This window comes from Dendrobium catenatum, unplaced genomic scaffold (genome assembly GCF_001605985.2).
Source record: "Dendrobium catenatum unplaced genomic scaffold, ASM160598v2 fragScaff_scaffold_725, whole genome shotgun sequence".
NCBI lineage: Eukaryota > Viridiplantae > Streptophyta > Magnoliopsida > Asparagales > Orchidaceae > Dendrobium > Dendrobium catenatum.
In genome coordinates this window covers 217,382-245,381 of record NW_021319187.1, presented here as the reverse complement: position 1 = coordinate 245,381, position 28,000 = coordinate 217,382, and the positions used below count along the sequence as shown (strand labels likewise).

At 34.8% G+C, this 28,000-nt stretch overlaps 2 protein-coding genes across 2 annotated transcripts; one reads left to right on the top strand and one right to left on the bottom strand.

Annotated features, from left to right (window-relative positions):
• The first annotated feature begins 940 nt into the window (after positions 1-940).
• LOC110097005 (probable polygalacturonase) lies at positions 941-5,918 on the top strand. Its single transcript, XM_020823204.2, has 6 exons — positions 941-1,158; positions 1,244-1,567; positions 3,929-4,049; positions 4,137-4,311; positions 4,400-4,470; positions 5,131-5,918. Exons 1-6 carry the CDS (start codon positions 1,117-1,119, stop codon positions 5,808-5,810), a joined length of 1,413 nt encoding a protein of 470 aa, XP_020678863.1. The 5' UTR covers positions 941-1,116; the 3' UTR covers positions 5,811-5,918.
• Positions 5,919-6,537: 619 nt separating this feature from the next.
• LOC110097001 (50S ribosomal protein L5, chloroplastic) lies at positions 6,538-19,470 on the bottom strand. Its single transcript, XM_020823198.2, has 3 exons — positions 19,055-19,470; positions 18,772-18,972; positions 6,538-6,997 (listed from the first exon to the last, which is right to left on the bottom strand). Exons 1-3 carry the CDS (start codon positions 19,364-19,366, stop codon positions 6,662-6,664), a joined length of 849 nt encoding a protein of 282 aa, XP_020678857.1. The 5' UTR covers positions 19,367-19,470; the 3' UTR covers positions 6,538-6,661.
• Positions 19,471-28,000: the final 8,530 nt, after the last annotated feature.

Sequence of the window (28,000 nt, the reverse complement as noted above, 5' to 3'; positions counted from 1 at the left end):
AATTTTTAATGATTAGTTTGAGTTTCAGTGGGCATGAAATGCAGTTGATTCACATCATTTTCAAATACACCACATATGAGTAAGGCTTCGTTTGGGACAGTTTTATATCACTATTTTTTTTTTCTGTTTTTCAGAATTTTTTTTACTAAACAATAGCTTTACAAAGCAGTAAAAAAGCAATCCCAAACAAAGCCTAAGCCTTCACAACCTCTTGTGATGGACTTAGCTCTGGCATCTCATTTGGTGATGCTCATTGCATTGCACGTGTGCTACCCATGAACCAACCAGCTTTCCGCACCCTCACTTTTGTAGTTGATACTTGCTCATCAACCTATCCCGTAACAACACCAACAATATACAGCACAAATAATATGCTGCACTTTGTCGCTCATCAATCTCATATAGTTTCCAAAATTTCTTGGTCGATAGTCAAAGCTCCCAACCAAGAGATTGAGGCTAGGTTTGAGACGGCTTTTTTCTGCTGCTTAAAAAAAAAGTACAAAATTATTAAAAATTTTCTTTCCAAACAAACCCCTGAGATGAGCTGTCATAACCTCATAGGACCTAGAGGAAGATTCGGTTTTGCCTCAAAGAGTGCAAATACCGAGTTTTTTGAAAAAATACCGAGTTTTTCAAAAAACTCGGTATTTGTACTTTTTGACCTATTTTTGCCTAAAACCGAACCTTCCTCTACATCCAGTGAAAGGACCTAATAATTGCTCCATATAACAACCCTCATGAGACCTACATCCCGACTCAATATTAGTTTATTTATTTCTTTTTTAATTAAGATTTTATTTATTTATAATTAAATATAAAAAACAAACTCTTGGATTTATTTTATGATTAAATAAATAATTTTAAATATATTATATTATAATACATTTAAATTACCTACGAATCTTAATATTTCCAATCAAACTATCTTCGTAGTGGGAGATCGTGTGGGTGCACACTACCTTCTATTATTGCACGGAAAGTAATGGCAATTCGTAAATCCAAATATTGCATCGCTTCAATGCAAAACCCGATCTCCCGCCTATAAATACCAACCCATCTCTCTTGCGATTCTTCCTGCCTTCTACAAATCCGTTAACCTTTCTCTCCTCGGCACTCATGGAACCCTTCGGAATCCGAAGCAGATCAATTCGACTCTCGGTATTTTCCTTTCTTGCTCTTGATTTCTCCTTCTTTAATGTCCAAACCTTCCAGTTTTTGTAAATTTTCGATACGATTTCCGCAGATCATCGCGATGGTCGCATTTGTGTGGACGGCGGAGTGCCGGCGTGCAGAGGAGTTCGGCCAACAGCTGTGGTCTGTCGGCGATGGCGCGCCGGGCGGATGCCGAGCATACGCAGCGGATCTGGTACAGTTCGGCGGAGTAAGTGATGGGGTCACATCGAACACCAAAGCGTTCCGCGACGCCATCGCTAATCTCAGCCAATACGCCTCCGATGGCGGAAGCATGCTCATCGTTCCGCCGGGGCGGTGGCTCACCGGACCTTTTAATCTGACCAGCCACTTCACCCTCTTCCTCCAAGAACATGCTGAGATTGTCGCAAGCACGGTACGCTCACCTCCTTTGATTCACGTGCAGAGGGATTTGGGAATTTCTGATATCGATTTTGTCTAACGGAAAGGAATGTGGTGGACCCTGCGGACGTGGGTGAGTCGTTAGAGGCCATAGGATTAGTTTGGGAAGGGTTCACGGGTTTCTTTTGGCGCCGCTCTAATGGATTTGTTTTGCCGATTTGTTGTGCGTAAATTTCATTATTCATCTTATCCATTAGATAAAATTTTATGTAGTCCGTAAAAAGTTTGATTTAAATCATTCTTGTAAATATTATATTTCAGTAACACTTAAATTCATCGAGACAAACTTTTCATAGTAATTTTTTATGACTCTGGTTGAATTTTGATGTTTTAATTGAGTTTCTTATGATTTTTGTTTGTTTCGATTTAAGTTTGGAAGACTACCAAACGTGCCGTACAATGAAATAGAATTTTATATAATCCAATTTCTTAAACAAATTGCAAAGCGATCTAATTCAGTCTCTTCTAGGGTATGTTCATCTGTTCTTGTACCCAACAACTTTAATATAATTTTAGTGGTATTAAACTTCTTTTAATTTTTGTAATAACTGTGCTTCAAGTAAAATAAAGTGATTGTCACAAGGAACTAAAAGTGCTACATATAAAAAAATAGATTTGAGAAATTTTGGTCGATGACCAAACACGAAAAAATCTATCACTGCCATAAATATAAGGATGGGTAAAATTTTAAAGTCAAAATATGAGACCGTATATAATAAACATTAAAACTATTCAACTAAAAAAATAAAATAAAATAATAATGATGATATAAGGATGGGTAAATTTTTAAAGTCAAAATATGAGACCGTATTTAAATTAAACACGGCCTTTCCATCTTTCGAAGATTGTAAAAATTAAATTAAATATTGGATGATATAATAAACATTAAAATTATTCAACTAAAAAAATAAAATAAAATAATAATGATGTAATAATTATATAAATTTATGATTAAAAATAAATTTATTTCACATATAAATTTAGAATTTAATTTAAGTTACAATCATACCTAAATGTTATTGTGAGACAAAATTCCAAACTGTTTGAGAACATGAAAATTGTCATTTTAACTTAGCACATATGTATACAAAAATTCCCGTATTACTATAAACAAAAGATTAACGTCTTGTGTTTCAATTGCCCAAATTAAGGAAGAAGGACATCGTACGTCAGCATCACATTTAAGTCAACATTATTGTTTCCTTCATTAATTAAAAATAGTTTCTAATGCTTAACATTAATTGCGTGCTATAACACGTGACCAGGTCATTAGGAAATACTAAATTAGCAAATTTTAATTTCGAACGTCAGGGTTACACGACCATGGCTTCATTAGGACTAGGTGTTGCATTTATTTTTTGAAAAATTGCACGACAACCTTTAGCCGTTCAGTTCAAGGATTAGCAGATATAACGTCGATGGTTATCTCAGCTTCAAGATTCAAAGCTTATCCTCCTAAAGATCATCTTGAGCAAGCTCCACTTCTTTCAAATTCTGTTTTAATTCGTCAATCATCTTCTCTATCAAACACCTTTCATCCCATAACAATTATAGGAGAGTTGAGTTTCTACTTAACAATCAAAGACTTTGTCCGCCTGTCTCTATATAAGTAAAAGTTTAGAGTTTTTTTTTTCATAAATATTCTTATAAGTAAAATTTGTTTCGAGGATTTTGCAGCTGCCCCTGATAATAAAGACTAAAAAATATATTGAGGGAGACAAATTACCTAAAAATCATATAATAATTTTTTTTAAATTTTTTTTTAAGGTGAATCCGCCCTTGATTTTATGGATTGTTTGGGATTACTTATATTTTATTTTAATTTTAATTTATTTATTATTTCACGTAAAATATAATATATTTGATATTCTTAAATATGCTAATTTTATTTTAATTGAAAAGTGAAAAAAGTTTATTTATGTAATGGTGGCGACAATTGGTAGTGAGACAGCTACAATGATGATAATTAGTTTGAAAAATACATAAACATTTTAAGTATTAAAAAAAACAATTTGATTTATTTTAAAAATAAAAACAGTTAAAATACCCCAAACAAATATGCTTTAAAAAAACAAAATGAATTCAAATAGGCCCTTAATGATATATTCTATAAATTAATATAATAATAAAGGATCAAAATCATTTTAATATTTTTAATGATTTAATATTATTATTAGTTTTAAAATTTTATTGATTTTTTATTTTTATTAGATAATTTTTTATATTTAGATGCCGATAAATTCAAGCGACACCTATGTTTTCCTAAATTTGATCGTCTCCTGCAAAATTAAATGTTTAATAACATTACTTCAATAAGTTAACTTGTTGCCCACAGGACTTTGACGAGTATCCAATCGTTGAGCCCTTGCCGTCCTACGGAAGAGGAAGGGATACCACCGGTGGAAGATACAGCAACTTCATCTGGGGGTCTAATCTAACCGATGTCATCATCACAGGCATAACAAAGCCCCCTCCCCCTATCTCTCTATCTTCTTATTCACATTTAGTACATAACTTGTTATGATTTACGCATAAAATAATAGGTGAAAATGGGACGATCGATGGCCAAGGCCAGTTCTGGTGGGATAAATTTCACAAAAAGGAGCTTGACTCTACTCGCGGATACCTTCTTGAGCTCATGCATTCGGAGAACATCCTCATCTCCAATCTCACCTTCATTAACTCTCCAGCATGGACTCTGCATCCGGTTTACTGCAAGTTAGTTCTTTGCGCGCTTTACCTTGTCAAATTCAAATGTGATAAGCTGGTCAATCATTAACTAATTAGTTCTATTTTCCATCTATAGCAATGTCATCATTTCAAGTGTCACCGTTCTGGCTCCTGTAGACTCCCCTAACACCGATGGCATCGATCCAGGTAAGTTTCAGTATCTTACAAGAAATTCATTTATGGTAGTCATAGGCTCTCCTGTCGGGAAAATTATTCTATGCGGATTTCGAACGTAGAGAATCTTCCGGATTATTGGAAGCACTGCATATGCTCTGCTTACACTCTGTTTATACTCTGCTTGCACTATGCGTATTTGTAGATACACAACAAATAAGCAGCAAATCCTCACAACTAATTATTTGCTATTTATTTACTGTGTATCTTCAAATAGGCAGTATATACGCAGAGCGTAGTCAGAGCTTATGCATAGGGTATGTTGTGATAAGAAAGATTCTCTACATCCATACTCCGCATAGAATAATTTCACCTCCTATTGAGCAAATTATTAAGTGTGGACACCGGACAGAAAGAATCATCCGGATTTCTCTCTGTATACAGTCAAAGTGCAGCTGCTATAATAACTGTATTTTTACTATAGACATAGCGAAATCCGAATGAATCTCTATATCAGTTGTCCGAACCTAATAATTTTCCCTCGGATTGACCCTTTGGCTTGATATGTATGTGAATCCCCATTAAAATATATAAATACTGTCATTTTCATTCGTCTCTCTTTTGATCTCCCGAAGAGTACCTCCGCTGAAAAAAAACTAAGGTGTGCGTAATAACCTATTAACCTTGCCCCAGACTCATGCTCCAACGTCCTGATCGAGAACAGCTTCATCGTGTCCGGCGACGATTGCATCGCCATCAAGAGCGGCTGGGACGAGTACGGCATAAGATACGGCCGGCCGAGCGAGCACATCCTCATCCGCGGCGTCACCTGCATCTCCCCCGACAGCGCCGTCATCGCCCTCGGCAGCGAGATGTCCGGCGGCATCCAAGACGTCCGCGCCGAGAACATCGTCGCCGTCAACTCCGAAGCCGCCGTCCGCATCAAGACCGCCGTCGGCCGCGGCGGCTTTGTCCGCGACATCTTCGTCAAGGGCGTGAGCCTCCACACTATGAAATACGTTTTCTGGATAACAGGCAACTACGGGAACCACGCCGACGATCATTGGGACCCCGACGCCCTCCCCGAGATTACGCGGATTAATTATAGCGATTTCTTTGCTGAAAATGTGACCATGGTGGCGAATCTCCAAGGCATTGAGAAAGACGCGTTTACGGATATTTGCATTTCGAACGTGACGGCGGAGCTGAGCGCGAAGCCGAAGAAGGTGCTGTGGAATTGTAGTTTGGTGGAGGGAGTGAGCAGTTATGTAAGTCCGAAGGCATGTGATGAGCTGCCGGAGAACGGCAAGCCATGCGACTACCCGACGATTCCGTTGCCTATTGAAAGCGTGAGGGTCGGGCAGTGTGGTTGAGTAGAATTGGTTCGCTGCTGCGTTATTTAGGTTAACGGGTGTAAGTTTAAAAAATAAAATATTCTAAACTTATTAGTCACCCTTTTTGAATAATAATTTAAAATTTATTATTATTTTAATTAATGAATAGTTTATCTGATATCATATTTATTGAACGGGAACAGAAACCGATACACTCTTACATGTTTTAATTTATAGTTTATGATGAAGTTATAATACACTATGTTCTTATGACTAGGAAATTTATTTTATAATAATAAATTATAAAATATACTGTTTGTTAAATTTATGCTTATTTAATTAAAATCATATTTTTTTATCTTTTTTAGCCGTCCATTACACGTCTTAATTGTTGAGTGAATTTTAAGAGTTAAATGCTAGTTATGTGTATGGGTAAGTTGTATAAGTGCTCCTTTTATTATTCTATGCTAATCACAATGTAAGGCCCTGCAAGTTAATCAATCGCTACAAGGATTACATTTTCAACGGATGCATTGATCGCAGAGATCCTTACCCTGTAAAAAAAAATTCATACTGAGTGATGAATTTACGGCCTAATGAAAATGCGTCACATCATCTCTTATTTGGTACGCAGCTCGGTACTGGATGAAGTGGCTTCACCTGATTAGCCTCTGGATGATAAACTGTGTCCGATGTACGCACAGAATAATCTCTCCTGATGAGGCCATTAAGCAACAAAATTTTTAGCTCAAAAAACAATAAGAAAGCTGTGAACTAAATCACCAAATCTCATTGCATACGAGTTTTTCAATCAAAGCATAAGATTTTTAACAATAGGAAAAAATCTACAATAACTAGACGGAATAAAGAGATTGAAATGTAGTTTCTCTTCATTTTTTTCCTTTAATCTTCGAGTCAAAATGATGAGCTTTCTTCCTCTTCCTTCGCAAGAGAACGGTAGGACCTGCTCCCTCTTTAAATGGCATGCCAAGGAGAGCGAGCAGCCTCTGTGCCTCGTTATCTGTATTTGCTGATGTGGTGATGCAAACATCCATGCCTCTAGTCTTTCCAAGGGCTTCGTATCTTATCTCAGGGAAGACGCTCTGGTCTCGCATTCCTATGCTGTAGTTTCCATGCCCATCGAAACTGTTGGGGTTGACTCCTTGAAAATCCCTTGTCCTGGGGAACCCCAAGTTGATCAATCGGTCAAGGAAAGAATACATCACCTAACAGCCATTCAATGCAAAGAATATGAAGAAACTCTTCAGCTTAGCTTCAAAAGATATTCCATACAATGGAGGAGAAAAAAAAAACTTGAACAATGTATACTAAAATTTTTTGTGGAAAGTCTAGAAAGTAAAAAAAATCAAAAGGTATGGCCCAGTTGAAACGATCCACCATTGCAACAAGTTTTAAGGAGTCTAATCTTGCTTTCAACTGGAGAAGAGATGTTAACATTATGTAATACAAGCTCAAATTCTTATGAATATGGAGAAGAATGCATCTCCTGGAGATAAAGTGAAAGAATAATGATGTTAATCAAATTATGTTAGTTGGACGGCAATGGTTGAATAAGTGATAATCATGCAATAATGGTCAGACGACCATGATTGAACAAATGACAATCAGATGATGGTAAATGGGCAATGACGAGCAAGTGACAACGATTGGACAACAATAGACAAAGGATGACATTTAAGTGACAACAATCAAATGATTACATCGGCTGAACGACAGTAGTTGCTGGTGGCAATCACCTGCATCGAACTTCGAACAGAGCTTTATAGTTCTTTAAATCTCATTGCTCGTTTCAATTTCAAATTAAATCTCATTCACATAGAGAATATAAATGTCTATTTATAAGTTTTTAGAAACAAATTTTAGTAAGTTTAGTCAAGATATCAAAACACACCATCAAATGGCTCATGTAGATTATTTTAATAATAGAGTGCTTTTTAGTATTTAGCAAGCAACAATGGTTGGACAACAATAGACAAAGGACAACGTTCAAGTGACAACAATCGAATGATGAAGGATGGGAGACATCGACCGAATGACAATGGTTGCGGGTGGCAATCACCTATGTCGAACTTCAGATATAGCTCTAGAGTTCTTCGGATTTCCTAGCTCTTTCCAATTTCAAATCAAAATCTTATTCACATGTAGAATGAATTCTATTTATAATTTTTAGAGTTAAATTTTAGTAAATTTAGCCAAAATATCAAAAAACTCCATCAAATAGCTCATATTGATTATTTTAATAATAGAGTATTTTTTAGTATTTAATTGTCTTAATGATCTCATAATTAAGTGAACTTGGTCTCCTTAGATTTCTCTCATCGAAATACTCATTTTGAGTGCAAAAATTGAAGATCATTTGATCTTTAAATTAATGTCTTGAAATTTCTAACCATACTTCCAGTTATTGATTTTGACTCATTTGAGTCATTTGAGTTCGAAATTGATCACTTTTGATGTTGTTAGATTCATCATGTCAAGATGTTCAGTTTACCTATAAATTTATTAAAATTAGAGTTTGGATAATTCCGAATTTAATTTTGAGAGTTTCCAATTGAATATTCTCTCAAGATTTGTGTCCAGCTAAATGGATTTTTAGATGCTGTATCACTTGCCCTACTATGTTTGAACATCGAAACCTATATTTATCTAAAATATGCATTGAGTCCTTATAAAAAATTAAAACGTAAATTATAACTTAGAAAAAATTATAAGACAACCACTTATTAGATGTGAATTTGGACATCCCACCAAGGTCATGTAGTGATTTAAGTGAGCCAATCCAGCTCGAGCTCGACTCGTTTATGGGCTCACGAGCTGAGATTATCGAGCTCACGAGTCAAGTTCGAGCTTGATGAGGCTAGGCTCGTGAACTTGCAAGCCTGCTCATAATTAATTAATTATTTAATTAAAATTACATATAACATTTATTATAATATATTAATGTAATAGTTATATTTTAGAGTCTCTGCCCACTAATCAAGGGCCAAATTAATAAACAGCTCAAAGATGATTAATTATTTATTTAGACAGCATATCATAATTTTCAAGTTTCAAGAACAAAAAAAGATGGCAGTTGTCCAGTTAATGCATACACGAAGTTTTAAAAAAAATTTACACAGCTCATTGCCTCGTTCTAAGTGAAGATTGCTTTTCATTAATGCAAGCTGTCCTAATTTCAAAATATGGGATCCAAATGGCGAACATAGGAGGGAAAGTGATAATGGATGCGGATCGAAATGGCAGATGCGGATCCGGCACAAAATCGAGCGACTCGACGAGCTTGATTTTGGGTAACAAGTCGTGCTCGAGCTCGACTAAAGTTTGAGCTCGAGTTCGAGCTTGCTAATTGACTCGCGAGTCGAGCTCGGACACCCCCTGATTTCAGCTTGATTCGACTCATTAACACCCCCCTAAGGTCATGAACTAAGAAAATTCTCACAAACTATAATTGCAGCCTTCCAAAAAATGGATACATCCATTAAAACAAAAATAGTTGAATAATCGTGGCCATTGAATTTCAAGCAGTGTCCCATCCCGTAAGAAGATTATGAAGTCCATCCAAGTTGTCTCATCTGATTTTTCAATGGATTGTATTTCTCATGGATAATGAATACTGAGAAAGTGCATATCCTTAATACATCTCCTATAAAAATCTCATGTTGATGAAGTTCTAAGCTTGAAAGAAGTATCAACTTGAGCATTCTATTCCCAATATATGTGCATAATTTGATGTGCATTGATATAAAAAAGAAGTGACTTCACAAAGTTGAGGTATTGCACCAACTGTAGATTTTGAGCATCGAAGTTTCCACCCTCTTCTTCAGAATTTATGAGTTGTCTGCATGAATCTTTAGATTTTGCGCTCCATAATCAATGATGAGTTTCAGCCCTACCATGAGAGCTTCATACTCGATGTCATTAATGGTTGCAAAGAACATCATACAAAACTCATATTCTAAAGTTCCATGTTGGGAAGAGAAAAGCTACATCCCTGCCCAAAAACTAGAGCTCTCGGAGGCTCCGTTGACATACAATATTCAATGGGGTGATAAAGAAGGAGAAAGTGAATCGATAAAGTCATGAACAGTGCATCTAACTACAAAGTCTACAAACACTTGTGATTTGATATCTGCTTAGCCAAAAGAAATATCAAATTCACCATACTTTATTGACTACTTATTTAATAGACCTGAAGTTTATTATTTCTGAATGATAGCCATAAGTGGCAGTTGAGTATAAACACGAATGGTGTGGCAAAAAAATGCGGGCGTAGCTTCCTTGATAAGAATATAGTGTCAGGGCAGTCTTATTTGCTAGTGAATAGCGCCAGTCTATGTCATATTGTTGATATGATTGACAAATTGTTGGCCCACATTCTTCTCTCGTATCGGCATTGAGCTTATTGCATGAGAATAAACATAAAGATGTAGATAGAGCATTTTTCTTAAGATTTACTTTTATAATAGAGGTGGTGAAGCTAAATATGTTTAGAGTTGCTCAATCCGTCTATTGAAAGTCAATATTATGAGCACCCTTAAATGCCATATAAAATAACAAATATTTATCTTCAGAACGAGCCAAGGAACAAGACAAGATTGTTATTCATTCATCCAAGCATTGTACCTTTTTTATATTTTATTGGAGGTGTCATATTTTGTACGATCTTAATCTTCTCCGAATTCACTGTCAATTTCTCAATAGATAACTATGAATCCTAAAAATATAATTGATGTGATCCTTATAGTACATTTAGTTGGATTTAGGCACATATTATAATATCGAAGTCGAAAACATTATCCCAACTGAAAAAGATGATGTATTCTATCAAAAATTTTGACCAATAATTCTTCAACATAAACTTTCACGGTGTGCCCAATAAGTCCTTGAATACTTTTTTCATGAGGTGCTCATAAGTTGCATCGGCATTCTTGAATCCAAATCACATGACTTAGTAAAAATTCAATCCTAGGTCTGTCTAAAAAGTGTTAGCATCTTTATAAGCAATATTCATTTTTATTTGATTATAGATGGATGGACATCTATAAAACTAAGCATCTAATGCAGAAAGGTGGGGTCTACCAATTGATCCATGCAAGGAACGGGAAGCTATCATTTGTATAAGCTTTATTAAGGTTGATATAATCTACCCACATCCTCTGGATCTCCTAGAACAAAACTATATTTGCCAACCAAGTGAGTAGTATAGCTCTTGGAAGAATCCAATATCATAGAGTTTGTCAACTTTTTGTTCAATTGCTTGTAGATGACTTTGCATAAAATTTCTGTTCTTTTAAATGACGGGAATGAAGGTTAGGTCTATTTGAAGGGAGTGTGGGATTACCTAAGAATTAATGTCAGGAATATCTATTATCCTCCAAAATGTCTTGATTTTATCATTACAAAACTACATACTCTAGTCTCTTCCCATCAAAGAGTAAAGAACAAACTTGTATCATTCGTGAAGGATGCTCAGCTGATTATGAGACATGAACCAATTCTTTCACAAGCAAGGCCCTCCAAAGTCATCTTCGTCTCATAGATCAAAATTTTAATAGAGTTTTTATTATCAATTAGAATTCTCTTAACATTGTAGCAATGATCACCAATTCCAGCATTAATGACAAATGGGACTTGACGTGGAGTTTGGATCTCTTCCAGGTTCAAATCATTAAACATGATAGAATGATCAGCGTGAGATTTCTTCGATGCTAGTTATTCACTAGTGGTGAAGAAGTTTTGGGATGATAGTAATGGCCCTCCGATAATGGTCTTAATTTCAACAACCATTTGACAATTATCTTATCATTCTATTTGTTGATGTTAGTTATACCCCCAAATAGGGTTAATGCCAACTCGAACTCGTTGATTTAAAATAATTTAGCAAAGATAACTCTATTAGATCAACCTCTCAATTTTTTCTTTCAATTACATGTAGGCTTCTGTAGCATGTTATAACTTTGAAGGAAATGACAATACTTTTGATTCTCCGTTTTTAGACTTAGAAAATTAGACCACTAAGGATTCTCCATCTCAAATGGTCATCAAAACATTAGCATGAGATGTATTCAGTGAAGTGTACTCCTCCTGTCTATATTCAGGCTGTTGCTAAGAAGGCTGACAAAGACCCCAATTTCTCTCCTATTTGTGCTTTTTTCACTAAGATTTTTTGGTGCTACTTTATTTACGAATCTTTCTCTTGCTAAAAGATTGTTCGAATTTCTTTCGAAGTGCATTGATAGCCTCATCAAAATTAATGCGTGCTTCCACTCTATAAATAACATAGGATAAGAGTGGAAAGTGTTTCATATCAATGAAAAGTAAAAGTTTAAAGGTGAAGACCTCCAGGAAAGACATCTTATGACAACTTAGGATCCTGATAGGAAATACTTGAGTTTGCAAGTAACCCTAAGGGAATACTTGAATTCGCAAGTAAACCTATCACTAATTGGAGAAAACAGCGAGAATAGAGCAAAATATGGGCAAACTCAGCCCCAAAAAGAAAGATTGCAATAAACGAAACAAAGCAAAATCAAAACGAAAACAAGATACAAGTGATCCTCAATTCGAGAGGAGGATAGTCTCTCCCAAATCTCTAGACAAGAGAGTCTATAGCCCAACACCAAGAAACCCTAATTCTCAATCAATCAAAACATAATCCTCACTTAATTCCCTCATCCCCTTTAATACAAGATAATTTCTAATTTAATTTCCCTCCCAAACCCTAGCCACCCAGTACGTTTGAAAAATTCATTCAAATTAAACAATGGGGCCTGCCCCATTAGTCGGACCAGGCAGAGGAGGCGGAGCCATTGTCCGCCCTGTTGCAAATTTGGTTTCATGGATTGCGATTTTGATGTTAGCAAACACTTTGACTGTCTTTTTCTACTGACATTTCAAGGCCAAGAGATCAGACGACAAACGGAGCCAGATCAAGATTGAGTAGACTAGCTCTGAGTCAGTCTGTATTTTTTCTTTTTCCCTTTCTTGAGTCAATTGTAATCTTGTGAAGTGTCTGATGCTAAGTAACTGTTTTTACTCATATCGTCCAGGACGATATTTATATCATCTTGGACGATATGGTTTAAAACAGAAACCCTAATCAAGTTTCTTAATTAAGACAGCCGTCATTAGTATATCGGCCTGGACGATCGTGAGATCGGCCAGGACGATATGCTCAAAGCAGAAAGAAATAGCCGCCATGATCAATTTAGGTATTCTGTATTTTTGGAAATCGGCCAGGACGATCTTGTATCGGCCTAGACGATATGGCACAATTATGCCTAAATTGATCCGGCAATCAAGGAAGCAATTAATGATGATTGATATGATCACATCGTCCTGGACGATCGAAAGATAGGCCTGGACGATCTATTAAAAAACCCTTAGTTTCTCCTGGACGATAAATATCGGCCAACACAAATTCCGGGCGATGTTCTGGCCGATCTGGATCGGACAGCTTGAATTCCGCGCGATGCTTTGGACGATTTTTCTCAGATTTGAACTGATCGTCCGGGACGATTGTGAGATCGGCCTGGACGATCAAGCCAATTTTCAATCGTCCAGTTCATTTTCAGAGCGATGTTCTGGCCAATCGTCTGTGATTTGAACTGATCGTACATGACGATAGGATTATTGTCCTGGACGATAAAGTCGGCAACTTGCATTTATTGAGTTCCTTTGAAGCTCTTCTATTTAAGAGCTATTGTTCAATGTTTTTTAACATCCTTGGCTGCTGTTTTGACCTGAGAAAATCTGAATGAGAGAGAAAGGGATCTTGTGAGGGAGTTCATAAGGGTTGCTCCAAGCATTGTTCCACTTCTTCTTCCACTAGAGTCTCTTATCCTTGGAAGGGTTGGGAGAGGTAAGCTTCAGCGATTGATCGAGGTTCTCTGCCTGCTTAAGGAGGAAGCAAAAGAAGTGGGTTCTCTGCCTTGCCGGGGGTGGCAAAAAGGAAGTTTTTGTAAGGGCTTCTCCGCCTAGCTGTGGGGAATAAAGGAGAGTCACGTTGGTAGTGCAATACTCGGAGGGCGCCTCCGGGGAGTGGACATAGGTCAAGTTGACCGAACCACTATAAACCATTGTGTTCTTTTTACTGCTTCCACACTTTAATTTTCCGCACTTGTTTTTTCTGTGGTGACTTTGGTTTGTGATATTTGTTCTTTGGTTTAAAGAATTTTTTAAATACCAATTCACCCCCCCTCTTGGTTAGCCTCGGGCAAGTTCTTAAGGGCCTAACATCCCTAACGAACTTTCACGCCCCATTAGCCGGACCAGGCAGAGGAGGCGGAAGCCTCCACCTCCTATAGACCCGCGGCTCCCTTTGGGTCGGCTGGGGCTGGATCGGTTCACAATGAACCGGTCTAACATACCCACTCCTGAAATTTGATGAGTTTTAAAGAAAAAACTTTAAAAGTACTCTCTAACAATTCTCATTTATTTTGGCAGTTCCTCAAAATATGAGCAAAACCTTTCATGATTCCCCAATTGTGATGAACTATTGAATAAAAAGTTTGGCAAAATTAAGAATGGTTCTACTTGAGAGAGAGTAGAATTAAGTGTGAGCTTGACCTTTAAAGTGGCATGAAAGGCCCTGGCAAAAGAGTGAATTTGAGGCTTGTTGCATATGCATGATGGTCTTTAATAATCGATATATTCATAACAATCTGAGGACCCCTCATATGAATCAATAGCAATTACCTTAAATCCAACCAATATAGGATGTTGACGTATTGTATTAATCAAGGGTGAAAACTCTTGGAAGTTGTGCCGAGTAGGCAAATCCTTATCCCACATAAAAAATTCTTTTTAAATTAGATGTTGCAACTCATCCCGCATGATATCATGAGGAGTAAGCATAAGATGAGGTCAAATCAAGTCCACCAAGGCCGCTAGAGGATTCCAAGTCGGTTGAGCAATATGAAAATAATGGGTTATACTAGTAGTGTCGAGGTGTTCTAGATTAAATTGTGGTGTAGAAAGAACTTCAGTATGATCCCATGGTGGTCCTACATAAACATTTTTAAATTATCCAACCTAATTCCATTGATTTTGCGGCTGATGAGCTCAATGATGCTGTGAAAGTTATCTCTATTGGCTAGCCTCTTTTAATAATTGAAGGATTATGACTTGATGCTTCTCTATCCTACACATTTAATGCCCTAAAGATAGATATTGAGGGTATAGGTTTGCTTGATTTAGATGTCTTGGTTGTGGGTGTAACTCCTAGATTGATGAGAGTTGGAGCAAGAAGACCCACTATTAGCCATTGAACCAGTCTAGCTATGATACGATCATCTCTTCCCACATATGATGTAGATTATATAGATAAAAGAGGAGCAAAATAGATTAAAAAAAAATAAGTAGAAGATCTAAAAAAAATCATGGTGCTTAGCTTAATTGTAAAGATTCACCATATCAACAAGCTTATACAAGCCGCCCTTCTACTAAATAGGAGAAGACATGATTACAAAGTATGTAATTCAAGTTTAGCATTCATGAAAGTGATAGAAAATACTAGAAATGTAGTGTAAAGATGATGACAGGGTTAGATGATGTTAGTTAAGCAACAACAATCAGGCAATAATAGTCAGGTAACAATGGTCAAACAATAACGATCAAACATGAAAGGCTAGGCGACAATGGTTGTATGGCAGTAGACAGTTGAAGACAATCAAGCAGACAACAATAGTTGAGTGACAGTGATTATGAGTGTCGAATGTCCAACAGAACTCTAGAGTTCTTTAAATCTCAAGGTTATCTACAATTTCAAATTAAGGACCCTTTCATGTAGAAACAAATATCTATTTATAGTTTTTTAAAGTAACATTTTGATAAACCTAGCTAAAATCTCAAAACACCTATCGGATGGTTCGTATTTACTTCTTTGATCATAGATTATTCTTTTAGTATTTAAGTGCTTCAGAATTAAGTGATCTTGATTTTATTGAATTTCTTTCATTGAGATGCTCGTTTTACAAGTAAGCATGCAACTATACTATAAGTGCTTGATTTGAGTTCATTTGGATTCGTCTATTGAGGCATTACTAAAAATTTGCTAAAATTAGAATTTGCATAATCCCAAATTTAATTTAAATTTTTTAAAATTTGAATATTGACTCAAGATTTGTGCCCAACCAAATAGACTTTTTGATGATTTATTAACCATCAAATTTGGACAACTAACAAAAGTTAATCAAATTTATTTGAAACAATATGGAAGGAAGTAAAATCTTAACCAAACAATCTAACCGATCCAAAAAAATCCTAATCAATTAAAGCACTCTAAAAAGCATGTGTCATAAACTCATAATAGACATGAATAACAATACTAGAATATTTTCAAAAATTAATATGGATTCTTAAAATCTCAACTATATCTTCTTATTATCCATCTTGAACATATGCCAACCTTGATTGATGGCCACAAACAACAAGATTTAGACAAAGTTTAGGCATGCAACTAGGAAGTTTGTCAAAATAGTGGATCGTATATACATGGGTGAACCATTTGCCAGCCAACCAAACTTTACAATGATCAATTGATCCATTTGGAAGAAATTCCATTGTGTACCTACGAACATGTAGTTAATTTGATCATTAAAAGTGGGGGCAACCGGATTCCAAATATGAGAACTGAGAAGAGCAACCACTTTTACATCTACAGCATGCTTTTATAAAGGCTTTTGTAGCACACCATGAAAGGCCCAGGAATAGATATAGAGGATATATACAGGGAAATTGTATGAAATAAAGTGGATAATTGATCAAATGAAACATAGGAGTGAATAGGATAAGAAATACATCAACTTTTGCCTCTCTGAGAGGCAATAGAATGATTGAGGTGATAAGGCTCATCGGCTAGTGGATGCTAAATTGAATAAGGCAATGTGGTTGAAGTCATGTAAGATGAGAAGCTCCTGAGGGGAGACTAGATAGGACGGAACGCTCAAGAGGAGAGGGTGAAAAGAAAAGGGTGGTCTCATGCAGGACAACATTAATGAACTTTAAGTGGATTATAGCACCAATTTATTTTTTGAGAACAAGAGAACATGACAAAGATAAACTTGATTTCAACTTGAGAGAAACACATTAACAAACCAAACATAACTAAAGATCTGTGATGTGAAGGGAATAAATAGCTTGACCAGAATATAGAGTGGAGGTATATAGTGTGGTCTAGAAGTGGAGGAGTTCGATTAATGAGTTAACATGCATTTAAGAATACATTCCCTCATTATTGATGAAGAACAAGTGAAACATCAATATCCTTACAACATTAAGGTTTTGATTTTTGAGTTGAGGATCGTCATTCCATTGAGGGTGTGATATTGAGATAGCATGAAATAAAAAATATTATTGGTATATAAAATTTTGATGACAACAAAAAACTTAACTTTTTTATTTCTTGATAAAAGACTTGAGATTTATGAATGGTCTTAGAGTGATATTTAATTAAATCCATGAAAAACCATCGATGAATCTTACAAAATAGAGGAAACCTAAATGAGAAAGGATCGGGCTAGAACTCCAAACATCTGAGTGAATAAACTCAAAAGGATGATGACAATGACTTGTGGTAGAGGGTGGAAATGACACACCGTGGTGCTTACCAAGCTCTCATGTATGATAATGAAATTTAAGTGCATATGACGAACAAAGAGAAAATGTTAAAGTCAATTGGGATAAAGATGATTCAACTAATAGTGCTGCCAATAAGAAAGAGTAATGGTGGAGGAAAATGCGGAGTGAGCATCAATCATCAGGTAGTAGATCCCATCAACTTCAACACCCCCATCAATCATCTTCTTTGAATTGAGATCCTAAAGGACACAATCAGAAGATAGAAGGTAAAGACACAATCAGAAGATAGAAGGTCTTATAAAACAAGATTGTGGAGATAGTCAACACAATTGCCTTAGTAGTCTCATAAAACAAGATTGTTAAGGCAATATAAGGTTAGAAACTATTCAACGACAAATGATAATGGCGTAATCAAATGCTTGCCATTTGGAGTATTTGATGGTATCATTATGAGTAAAAAACGTGCATGACATGAGAGAGTTTGTCATGAGAATAAATAAAAAAACAAAAAGGTATGTAACTAAATGAGATAATTAAATTTGTTAAAATTGATAGAAGTATCAATAGTGGAAGTTTGCATCATAAAAGTTAGATGCAAATGCCATGATACATGCAGATACCATGATACCATGGAAGATATATAGGTAAAGAAAAAAAAAACTAGAATAAGGGTAAAAGTAGGGCATGGCATGTAGGGCACACTAAATAAAGCCAGCATGGTAGGCATCATTGGCGACGAATAGGTTGCGGAGCAAGTCAAAGGTTGCAATCTTGCAGTGGGTTATACGACTTTCCAAGAATACAAGAATCACTAACATAATGTGTGCCATATTATGCGACGCATCACTTGTCTAGGATCACTAGAACAACATGACAATGAATGAACTGAGTGCGTAGAGCTAGCGATTGTTGCAAGCGAGCAAGTCATCAAGCATGTGCAAGTAGGTGAAACTATAGATAGGAGGACAGCGACAAAGAAAATAGGAGGGTTCTTTCCATGCTCTCATACAATATTGAGAGGTAGTGAATCACAGAGTGTATTATAGATTTGTAAGATGACCTATAAATAGGCATATAACTGGATACAATAAGGAAAAAAAGGGGAATAATATTCCCAATTCTGAGAGTTTTCTTCCAATATAATCTCCTTCAAATACATATCCAAAAAGTTTAAACTCATCAGTTCAATTACAGCAAAGTGAATTCAAAGATCCACATGACTAATCAGCAAATCAAAACACATCGAAATAAATTCTGAATTTCAAAGGAATATGAGTTTTTGTTTAGAAAATTTGATATAAACAATATACCTGAACAGTTACGAAACTCAAATTTCATTAATTATACGAAATTCCCACAAATAGACTAATTCTTATAATGATTTAGGCACTTAACTTACATTTCCACGAAGGGTAACAGCAATTCCTACTGTGGTCCCTTCCCTCAGCTTGAAGCTGGCGATGGATTTCTTAGCCCTCGTTTTCACCGGCCTTTGTCCCGTTATCAGTGAAAGATCCTTTATTGTAGCCTCCAAACCTTTTGAGTTCTGTTCGGCGTCTCCCATACCACAGTTCACAACTATCTTCTCTATTCCAGGTACCTAACTCCGATCCACATATAATAATAATTTTTATAGAAGAAACAAAATATGCAATTTTGGAGAAGAGAAGTTGAATGTGTACCTCATGTATGTTATTGTAACCGAACTCCTCTTTAAGAATTGGAACTATCTTCTCAAGATAAACAGACTTGAGGCGATTCACCTTATCAGAATCTGACTTGTCTACGAGAACGATTCCAGAAGAAGAAGCTGCCGGCATAGGAGTAGGTGAGGGGGCTGTGTATACGGCAGCCCTAATTGCCAGGAGCCGACACTTTGGCTTCTGATGATTAAAGGAGAACTGAGATGGGACACGGGTTGGAATATGGGAGAAGAAAGAGGAGGAAGAAGACGAGCAAATGGACAAGGTGGCAGCGGAGCTCGCGGTGGCCATGGACGTCGTCTTCTGAGCTTCTCTCCCAAAAGAAGGGAGAAAGACAGTGTGGTCGTTATCGTCTTGGCAGGAGCCGAACAAATGTTATCCTCCGGCCTTTTTCAAAAATAGCCTAAAATTCACACTTTTCAAAAAATCAATTATAGTTTAAGGATAAATTTGCCATTGCCAATAGCAGCTTAAACCAGAAAAATAATTTATATTAAGTATAATAAAATCTTGATTTCAATAACTTTAAGAATAATATATGATTACAAGTGAATCAGTTAGAAATTAGAATATTTCTTTTGTAATTTTTTTATTGTGATCATTTCTATTTAAATTAGAATAAGGAATGCATCGGGTTTGTTGTGCGATAGAAAAGTCCCGCTCAAACTTAATAGAAAATTCTATAAGATGGTGGTGAGACCTGCAATGCTTTATGGTGCCGAATGTTCGTCATTAAAATAGAAGCATAATACTAAGTTAAGTATTGCAAAGATAAGGATGCTTAGGTGGATGAGTGGCTTTACCTTTAGAAATAGGATACTAAATGTCACGTGAAAAGATTGGAGTAGTTCCAATTGAAGATAAGATTAGAGAGAGTTGTCTTAGATGATTTGGTCACATTAAATGGCGGCCTTCCTATGACCCGATTAGAAAAGTTGAGATTTTAGATTTGACTTATGTTAAAAAATGTATAGGTAGATCTAAAAAGACTGTGTTATAAAATATTAAAAATGGTCTTTCTTTATTAGATTTGAATAAGAATTTGACTTTTAACATGACACAATGGCGAAAAAAGAATCATGTATCTGATCCCACATAGTGGGAAAAAGGCTTCATGTTGTTGCTGTTGATATTTATTATCAGTATTCCTCCTCTCATGAAATTTTAGAGCAAAATTTATTAGGAAAGATTAAGTTTATATATCTCATAATGCTTAAGATTAAAGAGAGAGAGATATATATATATATATTGTTTTATTCCATTAGACTATGCTTATAATTTGAAGATGTTCTAGTTTATATAAGTGAATTATTATGCTAGAAATGTATCGATCCCTCAAATTCTCAATGTATTATTCTTCTTCATCAATTCTCGTTCGCGAGTGATAGTTTTGAGGCAAAATTTTGATGTAACATTTTCATCTCTTGCCAACCATTGATTGTCGTTGAAAGTTAGGAATAAATGTTTTATATTTACACCCTTAATCCTTAACCTAAAAGGATATTATATATGAGATTACAAGCTTCAAATATTTTGAAAACTTATTTTGACCTTTATCGATATATATTCGGTATATGAATAGACATGCTCAAAATTGTATTTAAACAATGCTTGAATTTCAAAACTATGATCAAATAATAGTTGAAGAAGCTTTAATTATATGCAAAACATGATTCAATCAAGGTTAAAATCAATTCTTAACAATGTTTGAAAATGATTTGAACAATAGTCGAGTGTTTGATCGTGTTTGAAGAGGCGTTACAAATATTTCTGTAAATGTGCTGTTTTTAATGGATGTGATGCTAAAAAATTTAGAGCTTGGGGACTTAAATTCACAATAAGTAATTAAAAATATATCTACTATCACTTGATGAAAATAGCTTTAATTAATCTCAATGATCTTTAAGTGCATATTTTATAGTAATAAAGATGTGATTAGATTTGGGCATTTTATGCCTCACAACTGAACAACTTTACTATTTGGTGATCTCATGCTATAGAAAGTGCTTGCGCGCAGTGAAGAACATTGCCAGTAGGATGAACCCAACAATGATGACATAAAGAACAAATAATTTAGGTGAAAGTTGGCGATTAATTAGTATGATAATTAGTTAATCATAAGGATATGTGGACAATAATTGTGCTACATATGTTGTAGCTTCTATGAATACGACATGCATAAATTGATTCTACTTAGATTTTATTTGGAACCGTTTTTTTATTATTTTGCTTTTCATGCTGCAACCACAGTTTTAATTTAATTTGTCATTATTTTATCACTGTTTTTGATAAATTTTTTGTCAGGAAGTTGCTTTCTACAACAGCTTTCAAAAAATTATTCTCTCAATAATAGCAATTTTACAACAACCTCTATAAAAAATTAACGTCCCTCCCAAACCGGCCCTAAACTTCTTGTACAAATTTGTATAAGATATCTGATACTAATCAAGAACTTGTGATGCATTCATCCATATATTCCTGCGTAACTCATGCAGTTCATCTTGATTCGTTAGTTGGGAGCTTTGACTATCAATCAAAAGATCGATCTTAAATTTGAGTCTAATATATGTGATATGTATATGAATTTATCTTAATTGATCTAAATATTCGTTGGGAACTCTTTTTTTCTCTTCTACCCATTTGGGCCACGTAAATTGTGGTTGGTTGTGTAAGATCAACTAAAAGATGTTCTTTTTGCCACTACCAACGGCTAGCTTTTGCTGGTCGATCATCACTACCGTTCAGTTATTCCTGTCATTGTTCCGCACCGTCAGCATCAGCATCAGCATCATCCACTATTGTTAGCAGCGTGCTACAATGGATAGGTTGGAGATCGAGGAGATGATGGAGCTATTCTCGTTGAAGTACTTCAAATTCTATGACATAATTATAACTGTGATGCTATGATGATGATGTTAGGAATTAGGAATAAATAAATAAATTGTGTTTGTAGGATATGTTTGTGATAGTCAAATTTTTTTTTATAGATGTGATTATAAAGCGGCAGTGAAAAAATAATAATTTTTAAAAGTTGCTATAAAAGCAGCTTTTTAGCAGAAGAATTTTTTGAAAAGCAATAATCAGGCAGAATTATGGTTGTGATATAAAAAGCGAAGTAGTAAGAAAGTTGTCTTAAACACACTCTTAATTTTAAGATAATCGACAAGTTATTAAATTAATTTAGGAAATTAAATAATTTTTTTAATATCTTTACCCTATTTGATTTTAGTGATGAAAATTTTATTAGATCATGGTTGTGTCATATTCTCTCTTAATTAAACCATCTCTAACAGAACTGTATACCACCGTATGTCGTTCACCGTTCATTGCATTCAAACTCCGATTCTCACGTCAAAATTCGGTAGGTGAACAGTGTGACGCTAATATTGGCGTCGCACTGTTCATCTACGCCAAAAATTTGGGTTGTCAAATTTGTCGAAGACGAGCGCAAAAGAAGAGAAAAGCGAGCGAAAGAGGAGATAGATTATTATCTTTGCAGTAAGCGTGCGAAAGAAGAAAGAAATACAATTTGATTGGAGATGAATTATGACATTTTACTGCATTTTACAGTTTGAGATGCCCTTACAAGGCATACCCTCTTTTTTCAAATATTGTAATTCAATATCATAGCATAAAGATCGATTGGTGGATAGTTTGTATCATTCAATTATATAACTCAGTGAGGTATGCCCATCCCTCACATTTTGTTGAATCCAAAAGCACTCAAAACTGAACTCTAGTAGATAGCCTTTGGGTAGGTTTAGATCATTTTTATAGCCCTCCCGCTAGCTTTATTTGGGACATATTTTGTAATGCTTCCTAAAAAGACTTTTTATTATAAAATTTTCTAATTCAAGAATTTTTTGTGCTAAAAAACTGTTTTAGAAAGCAAAAAAAAAAAAGTTTTAGAAAGAAAAAAAAAAAAAAAAAAAAGCTGCCCCAAACGAAGCCTAAATACATCATCAAATCAAGATAAGGTTCATCAGAGAAAATACAGAGATTTGAACATTTTAAAAAATCTTTGCAACATTTGCATGGAATGAAAATTTAAATCATTTGCAATATTGGATTGCTCTATGGAAGAACATTTTGCCTCTAAAATTATAGAGTTTTGTTATTATCTTCTACTAGCCTATAATATTGGTCAAACTTACCAAATTATCATAGCTCAGATAGTCCTCCGGTTATTTTTATATTTTAAAAATAAATTATTTTATGCGGTTGTGGTGAAAGTAGCTATCATGACCGCTATGATGGCAATCAAGACAATAATGACATTGTTGATCGCTAGTGGTTGTAATGGCCATTATGATGATGGCGGGCGTTGACGATTGATCATTAGTGAGTTCTTTTTTAACACAAAAAATTCATCAAAAAAGTTATTTTGAATATTTGTGAAATAACTTGATTTATTTAAAAAAAATATATAATTTAAAAATATGCTAAACATACATATTTTCAAAAACAAAAATGAAAATAAAAAGTAAAGGTGACCCCAAACAAATCTTAGGCAAATTTAGCTTTAAAAAAACTCATACATCATTTCATAGCTTTTTTTTGTTTTTGTTTTTGCATGTATAGTTTTAAAGAATAAGCTAAGGTGAACTTAAGTTTTGTTTGGGCTTTTGTATTTTTACTTTTAAAAGCTTAGTTTCACCCACAATCTAAAAAGTGCTTTTTCAAAAATAACTTTTTAAAATAAAAAATTAAGAATTACCTTAAAAAGTTATCTTTTAAATATAAATTATTTTTTATTAACTAATCTTTTTTCATATAAACTACGAAAAAGTTGTTCCAAACAAATTGGACACACTGATTCTGTCAATAACTTTTTAAAATAAAAAATTAAGAATTACCTTAAAAAGTTATCTTTTAAATATAAATTATTTTTTATTAACTAATCTTTTTTCAAATAAACTACGAAAAAATTGTTCCAAACAAATTGGACTTACAGATTCAAATTTGAACACTCTAAAAACTAACAACTAATAGAGTTACATTCAGGGCATCTCCAATAAAAAAACAGAATTTTTCACTCTAAAATATGATAAAACTCCAAAATGCAGTAATTCACCTTCAATCAAATTCCATTTCTTTCTCGTCCTTTGCAAGTTTCTTTATCTGGCTGCGAAGGTAACCATCTTTCTCCTCTTTTGCGTCCTTTTTCGGCAAATCCCATAACACAAAAATTGGCGCAGGTAAATAGTTTACCTACCTAATTTTGACGTGCAATCTGGCATTCGAATGGACTGATGGCGGACGGCATACCCTGTATGCAATTTGGTTGGAGATGGTTTAAATGACTGTCCAAAAAAAAAAAAGAGGGGGTTAGTTTCCACTGATTTTCTAGTTAATTCAAAAGCTGTTTTCTAGTTAATTGAGAATTCTGTTATGTTCAACAAATCAGAAAAAGATTTCTGCTTTCTAGCCATTAGCTGCATTATATATCATATTTGGAGAGAACGTAATAACCGTCGTTTCTCTGAACTTAGAATTAATGTGGTCACATTGATATGCAATATTACAACGGCGGTTAGATTGAAAACTTACAAATGGAAAAATAGAAACTTATTGTTGCAAAGATTCGTGGGTTTTCAGTTCGGTTTGCTTATTGCTTCTACTGGAGGGCCTTATTTCTTCTAACTGAGATGCAGGTTACGGTTTTGGTATGGCTATGTGGATCATATATTTGGTGGACTGTTTTTATTTGGTCCAGTTTTTGCTCTACTGTTTATTTAGTTTTTCAGACCTGGGATAGGATTTTTTGGGAATGTGGCTGTTTTGTTTGGCCTGCACATTCCAGTTTGCTTGTGGACTACATCTCAAACATCTCTCAGGTATGCTTCAAAGACTATGGCTGCAATTTTGCGATGGATACTGCGCATACCGACGATGATGAGCTAGGCTTGTCTCTCCGGGCCATGGAGGGTCATTTTGGCAACCTGGCTCGTTTTTGTGGCTTCTTTTTGACTGACTGGAGGCACTGTGATGGCCAGTTTTGTTGGGATCTTCTTGCTGCTTCCTCAAGTTTTGTGGGCAACCGGTGCCACCGTCAAGTCCAGTTCTTTCTTGATTCTGATATCAAGTGATTATATTTGTTGATTGAGACCGCGCCAAAATTCTGAGTCTTATGTTTGCTGCTTTCCATTATGCCTGTGCTATAGTCTTTGTGTATTTTCATAGTTTTTGCATTTGACTTTTCCTCCAGGTTACTTGTAATTTGATTTTTCAATTATAAATATATGGGCTTTTTGCCCCGGGTTTTCCCAAAAAAAAAAAAAAGTTAATTCAAAAGCAGCTCTGATAGTGATAGTATTAACTGTTAGAACATAAACATTAGCTTTCCATTCACAACGTTTTCTCTCTAAATGCTCTTCCGCGTGGATGTTTTTTTAATGCGAAAAAGTAGGCGTACTAAGAAAAGGAAAGCGATGGAGAGTTAGAACGTCTGCCATTAATTATCTCTCGTTATATTATTTCTATTATAAATTTTTGAGCAGATGTCCTCGTCACGATCATAACATTTCAAAGGTCTTGAAATAATTTATAGTTTTCAAACCAAAGTAAAGCTCCTCGCTGAAAATGTCTACTAAGCATTTTCTTTGGTCATTTTTGTCTGTTTTATCTTCTACATGGAATAAGGAATGTAACTAAAAATACTGTGAAGAGTTAAAAAATTATTTAGTAATATAAATAAGACGCACCGTTGTTTAGCTTGTTTGATGAGCGAGTACGGTTGGGAACCCCCCAACCCATGCTCGATTCTGCTCGAGCAGCCACACCTTTAAATATTTGGGGATACAGTGTAATACTTCACAAAACAAACCAACAAAGTCTTTATAACAACAGAAAGTAACAATGCGATTAATAGGGGTTGAGAGAAAGTAAACAAATATCAAGTGGGATGGACAAAAAGAGTGTAATATCCTAAAAATCAAAACAATGAACCCTCAATGAGGAAAAACAATAATCACAAAGAGGAATCAAATGAAGGAGCTATTCAAAACCCATAATAAGCTAGAGAATCATTCTTTAAAAAAAAAAGGCCTAAAGTAGCGTCACTCAATATTCAACACATTCTAACTTCATTTCCATCTCTTTATTTTCACTTTCAAAGCTTTCGTAGGCTTTGCTTGCGACGACTTTTTTATTGCTTCTTAAAGACAATTTTTTAGTATAAAAATGAATATTTTTGCACTAAAAAGATACTTTATGAAACAGTAAAAAAGTCATCCTAAATGAAGTCATAGGCTTCATTTGGGACGGCTTCTTTACAACTTTTTAAAACAAATTTTAAGTGCAAAAATTTCTTAAATTTGAAAATTTTGTACTAAAAAACTATTTCAAGAAGCATTAAAAAAAACCGCAACCACCCCAAACAAAGGGATGATCATAAGAATGGCAGAGGAGATGCTTGTAAAATTGTTAATATCTCTTCACTTATTTCTGTTCCTCCAAATATAACAGACAATGCAACTGAAGAAATTGCTCAGAATTTATAAGGCCTTGCACTGCTAGTGCACTAAAAAATCTACAGGTTTGACGAGCTAAGCAGAAAGATTGACGTCCAAGGCAGCCAATACTAGGCAGAAAGATGTGGGAAAAACTAGTTTTTAACTTGTGAATTAAAATGTTGCGGATTATAAGAGAATTCACCAGTTTTTAACCCAATTGTTCATATTAAGCCTGTTGTAAATAGACTAATAGAGTACCTTAAAATGTTAGTTGATGTGGTTGAGGGGTGCTTTTAGAATAACAAAATAAGGCTTATGTCAGTATTAACAAGAAGATTAGAAGTTTGATAAAGTTCTTAAAGACTGGTTTTTAAATTAGGGTCTTAAACAAGTTGAGTTAGAACGAGCTAGTCATTTGTTTGGTTTCTGCTCGTTTGAATTTAGATTTCGTTTGGAATGATTTTTTACTGTTTCTTAAAGCAACTTTTTAATACAAATATTAAAATTTTGTATTAAAAATCTGCTTTAAAAAGCAGTATGAAAGCCGCCCCAAACGAAACTTTAATAATTTGTTCAAGCACAACACATCTATTTATGTTCGACTTGTTTGCTTAACAAATAAATCAGATATCAGCTTCGTCATGGGCTGAACGCATTTATGAATAATGGGCTATTTAGACATCTCTATTTTAAATATTAAATTTTAACATCCGCAACGGTCATTTAAATCGCGACATCGGCAATGTAGAGAATTTAGGTAAAAGATTTGCTCATGCCCATGAAGATGGGAGATTAATTGTCGATAGAAATTCTAATCTCTACATAATTGGAAAAAAGCTTCATGATTAAATATATATTTAATGATTTTAAGGGTGCAAGATGGGAGAAATTATTCTTTGTGCGGACACCAGACGGTTCGGAGACCAACCAGAACGTGTCAAGTGACCCAGTACACAATGGTATAGAGCACCGGTACCGAGCAAAAAAGTGATGTGGCGGGTTCTCGTTGGTCTCCAGACCTCGTCTGGTGCCTGAATAATTTTTTACAAGATGGGGCACTTGTTCCTCCTCAATCTTTAACATATATAGATTTGTTAATCATTTGATATTTTTAATGAAGAAATTAAAATTTTTATTCTTTATATAAGAAATTAATTTATTACCCATGAACCATAAATGGTCAATATATATATGATGATATGGGATAACTTTTGAGTATAAAAAAAATATTTCTAAGGCCATTTGAGATGATTTTCTTACAACTTATAAAATAATTTTTTTGACAAAAATTTTAATTTTTTATTAAAAAAATTATTTTGAAAAATAATAAAAATTGGTTTCAAATGAAACCTAAGTCCACCACTAATATATAAATGAAATGCAAAACATCAAAGATATAATATGAGTTGATCCAGCCGAAAAAAATGGTCAGACAGTGAGATATCTCATATGCACAAAATCAAACGATTTT

Bases quoted from the DNA above. Each gene is read 5' to 3' on its own strand.
- LOC110097005 (XM_020823204.2), top strand. From the start codon at position 1,117: ATGGAACCCTTCGGAATCCGAAGCAGATCAATTCGACTCTCG. The intron at 1,568-3,928 runs GTACGCTCACCT...TGTTGCCCACAG, and splicing joins CTGAGATTGTCGCAAGCACG to GACTTTGACGAGTATCCAAT. The intron at 4,050-4,136 runs GCATAACAAAGC...ATAAAATAATAG, and splicing joins AACCGATGTCATCATCACAG to GTGAAAATGGGACGATCGAT.
- LOC110097001 (XM_020823198.2), bottom strand. From the start codon at position 19,366: ATGGCCACCGCGAGCTCCGCTGCCACCTTGTCCATTTGCTCGTCTTCT. The intron at 18,973-19,054 runs GTACACATTCAA...GATCGGAGTTAG, and splicing joins GTTACAATAACATACATGAG to GTACCTGGAATAGAGAAGAT. The intron at 6,998-18,771 runs GTAAGTTAAGTG...AATGGCTGTTAG, and splicing joins CTGTTACCCTTCGTGGAAAT to GTGATGTATTCTTTCCTTGA.